The 3439-nt window shown below is 40.0% G+C and overlaps 1 protein-coding gene across 1 annotated transcript; it reads right to left on the bottom strand.

The window, feature by feature from the left end:
* Positions 1-508: 508 nt before the first annotated feature.
* LOC109920857 (multidrug and toxin extrusion protein 1-like) lies at positions 509-2750 on the bottom strand. Its single transcript, XM_048594021.1, has 3 exons — positions 2598-2750; positions 1885-1966; positions 509-845 (listed from the first exon to the last, which is right to left on the bottom strand). Exons 1-3 carry the CDS (start codon positions 2748-2750, stop codon positions 607-609), a joined length of 474 nt encoding a protein of 157 aa, XP_048449978.1. The 3' UTR covers positions 509-606.
* Between the last annotated feature and the right edge of the window lie 689 nt (positions 2751-3439).

The following is a 3439-nucleotide window of genomic DNA, read 5'->3' as shown; positions in this document are numbered from 1 at the left end:
AAATCCTCGGATTTTTACCTATTGGCAACTGGTTATTCTAAGAAGAAGAAAGAGCGTATCCAACAGCTTGTGTCATTCTGGTGAAGCTGTGTTGCACCCACTTTTCAAAGCCAACATGAGGTGCCCAGGGATAGTTACAGGAATATAAGTTATATACAAATGTAACATTGTTATAGCCTTTGGAGGGTCTCCTACTGGTGGAACAAAACATTTCCAATGAGAGTGATCAATAAGTATGGGATATTGACTCATGGGTATGGCTAAATCAGGCTGTTTTTATCTAGTTCAGTTCTAGAGACACAACTTGGAAATGACCTTCTCCAAATCTACAGCTTTACATCGTCCAATAGAGATAACCACTGACCGTGAGATATTTGCAAATCAATTGAAACTGCTCATTATTAATATGCTTCCTTTATTGTATGTTCTATTAATTATAATCATAATAATCATGCTATTAAGATAGTATTTATTATTATTTGATCAATAACTAGATTTTCTTGTTGGCAGCAGACAGATTTTATATGAACTTTAGCCTCTGTCACACTCTCATTATTCCTATTGCAGTGAGTAACTGTGCTCAGTCTCTCCATTGGTCACTGGGGTCTACATGTCCTTTGCGAGAATGAAGTGTATCATCAGTCCAATGGCCAGGATCAGGGGTCCTGAAAGGAAGGCTAGGCCACGGCGAATGATCAGTTGCTTTGTGGACAGGATTTCTCCGACTGTGGTAACTCCAGTTTCCAAAAATGAAGATTCATCCGTCACCTGGTCCTTGTCCACATGTGGTTCCAATTGTGAAACACTGGACATCAGAACCACAGCATTGTTTCCTGTGTCCTCCTCTGTGAATGAAACTTACAGTGAGACATTGAAAGCACATGATGGTACTGTTTGATCCATTTTCTGAGGAGCAGACCATTGATCTCCAATTGCCAATGCCCCATGATCTACATAAAAGGACCCATCCTGCCAAAAGCACAGGGACTAACCTTAACTTCCAACCTTCTTGTTTTTGATTCCTTCAACAGTCTACCTTCTCACTACCTACGGATCGTTGCCTCTATAGCCCTTCAGAAATAGTTGAAGGGGCCAGTCCAACTCAGTAGATTCATCAACACAAAGACACAGTTTTTACCTTCCTTTGAATTTCTACTGACTGTTCATAATCCAACTGGGATTTTTGCCTCTAAGAGAGTGCTAACCGAGGACCAGCATCACAAAACTGTGTAGACACACAGTCAGCAAGCATACCAAGGTCTAGGCAATGTTTAGAGACCATATCATTGGTGGATTTGATGACAGCTGAGCAGAATTTTCTGCATTTTCTCTCATTTGTTCCGAGGGAGTGAGCAATCTGGCAAGTCAGCAATTATTGTCCATCAATGTTTGATCTGAGAAAGTGGTGGTGGGCCTTCTCCTTAGTCAATTCTAGGAATGACAGCAGCAAACCAGAAATAGCCTCCCACCTCACTTCCGTGTCTCTATTGCCAGTTTACTCTGGATTATACAATGTTTACTTCCTTATATCTGTTTACACTTGACTTCACCTGACAGTAGCACTCCTTGAAAGCTTGTGATTCCAAACAAACCTGTTAGACTATAACCTGGTGTCGTGTTACTTCTGACTTCCACGCCAATGCAACACTGGCACCTCTACATTATCTCTGTGTTAATCATAGATCATGTAGTTAAAGTTGTCACTGATCTCCAATATGGATTGAACTTTAAGCTTGGCAGTGAATCCGGATCTGGCACTTGATAGTAAATGTTTTACTGCCATTAACATTGATGGATGCAGTATTTTCTAACTTTGATTAACTGAATGAAATGTATCCAAGAATCTTCTCAATCAAGTTTTACAAAGTATCATTCCTTTTTTACCTGTTGAGAGATCTTTCGCTTGACCACCAGAGGTGCTGTCTGAGGTACCCAATCCTCTCATTGTCCCTGCGTTAATCTGAGCCTTTGAATGAAACATAAAAATTGTTATGAACAGTGAAGGAAGGATACATCAGAGAGAACGCTTTCTATACCAAACACTCCTCAATCTGTATGATTTTGAAGCTGCTTTAAACCTGACATTGCTGGCAGTTATTAGAATTCAATGTCATATTAATTGTATAATTAGTCCTCTCTGGAAATCTTTGAGTCATGCTTCATAAGCTGCCCATTGTAATGATTTATTATGCAAAGCTAGAAGCAGATTGGAGGGAATTCACTTGATTTTAATGGAAACTGATGATTCAAACCAGTCTGAAGATCAGTATTATTAATAGTTCAATTTAGCAACATCCATCCACCAGTTCAAGGTATCCTTGAAAGCAAGTTCTAAACGTAAACAAGACAATCAAATGTTGGTCTGACCTTAGTTGGAATTACAGAAGCTCTATAAGCTTTCAGGTACATTTTGCCTACTTTATCATCTGAGGTGATGGCACACTGTTTGTTGAGTTCCTGGGCATTGTATGGGGCACTGAATTCTCGTTCTGCCAACTGGGTTTACAGCATGGTCTAAGGAGACAAGGGACAGTGGGGGGAGAAAAGAATATTCTACTAAAAACATTGGCACAATCATCTCTACTATCTACACTTACCTGATTGGCAGTTTTCTTCCAGTCGAGTTTGCAAATCACTGTCAGAAAAATAATGGATTGTACAGACGCACAAAGCAATAGTCCACACCAGAGACCTGCAAAATAATAGCGTGCAGTGAGTATGGAGAGAATGCGGTTGGGATTTTCTTTCATTCCTACTCTTTTAATGAACCCTTTCACCTTTATCAGATGCCCCCATTTGGCCTCAGCACCTGTGGATTTGGGACGTGAGGAATTCAGCCAGAAATCCCACTCCTAATGAATATCTAACAGTCTGTGGTGGAAATGCATGTGTGTGGAGTTTGGGCGAGCTGTGATGCTCACTTCCTGTCAATATTCCATGTCTACGGTTTTGATTGAAAACTGGCCGTGGGATCAAGGTGCTGCATAAAGTAATGGCTCTGAAAGGGTCAATGTTGAAGATTGTATTTAAATTCTACCCAAACTAATAATGTCATAGAGACTTGGGTGTGGAAAGGCAGAACATCTTAAGATTTTGAGGTGATCAGACCTATTACCCTACATTTTCCAATATTTTAATAACAATGTCTAACTTACTAATGCAATTGTACCCGATTGCTATCATGCTATAAACCATATCATGTCTAAGCCAGAAACTTTTCCTGGATAGATTAGCTGGAGGTTTTCCTCTGATTTGATTTGATTTATTACTGTCACATGTATCGAGATACAAACAAGTGTTGCCTTACATGTTTTACAGGCAGGTCGTACTATACAAGTGCATCAGGGTAATAGAACAGAGTGCAGGATACAGTGTTACAGCTGCTGAGAAGGTGCAGAGAGAGATCGACATTAACATTAAAGAGGTCCATTCAAAAGTC

The sequence above is a fragment of the Rhincodon typus genome, unplaced genomic scaffold, assembly GCF_021869965.1.
Source record: "Rhincodon typus isolate 14 unplaced genomic scaffold, sRhiTyp1.1 hic_rhity00005256, whole genome shotgun sequence".
In the NCBI taxonomy this organism is placed as follows: Eukaryota; Metazoa; Chordata; class Chondrichthyes; order Orectolobiformes; family Rhincodontidae; genus Rhincodon; species Rhincodon typus.
The sequence above is the reverse complement of the archived record's forward strand: the minus strand, read 5'-3'. Positions and strand labels throughout refer to the sequence as shown.

Bases quoted from the DNA above. Each gene is read 5' to 3' on its own strand.
- LOC109920857 (XM_048594021.1), bottom strand. From the start codon at position 2,750: ATGAAAGAAAATCCCAACCGCATTCTCTCCATACTCACTGCACGCTAT. The intron at 1,967-2,597 runs GTAAGTGTAGAT...TTTCATTCAAAG, and splicing joins GGAAGAAAACTGCCAATCAG to GCTCAGATTAACGCAGGGAC. The intron at 846-1,884 runs GTAAAAAAGGAA...TTTCATTCACAG, and splicing joins AGCGAAAGATCTCTCAACAG to AGGAGGACACAGGAAACAAT.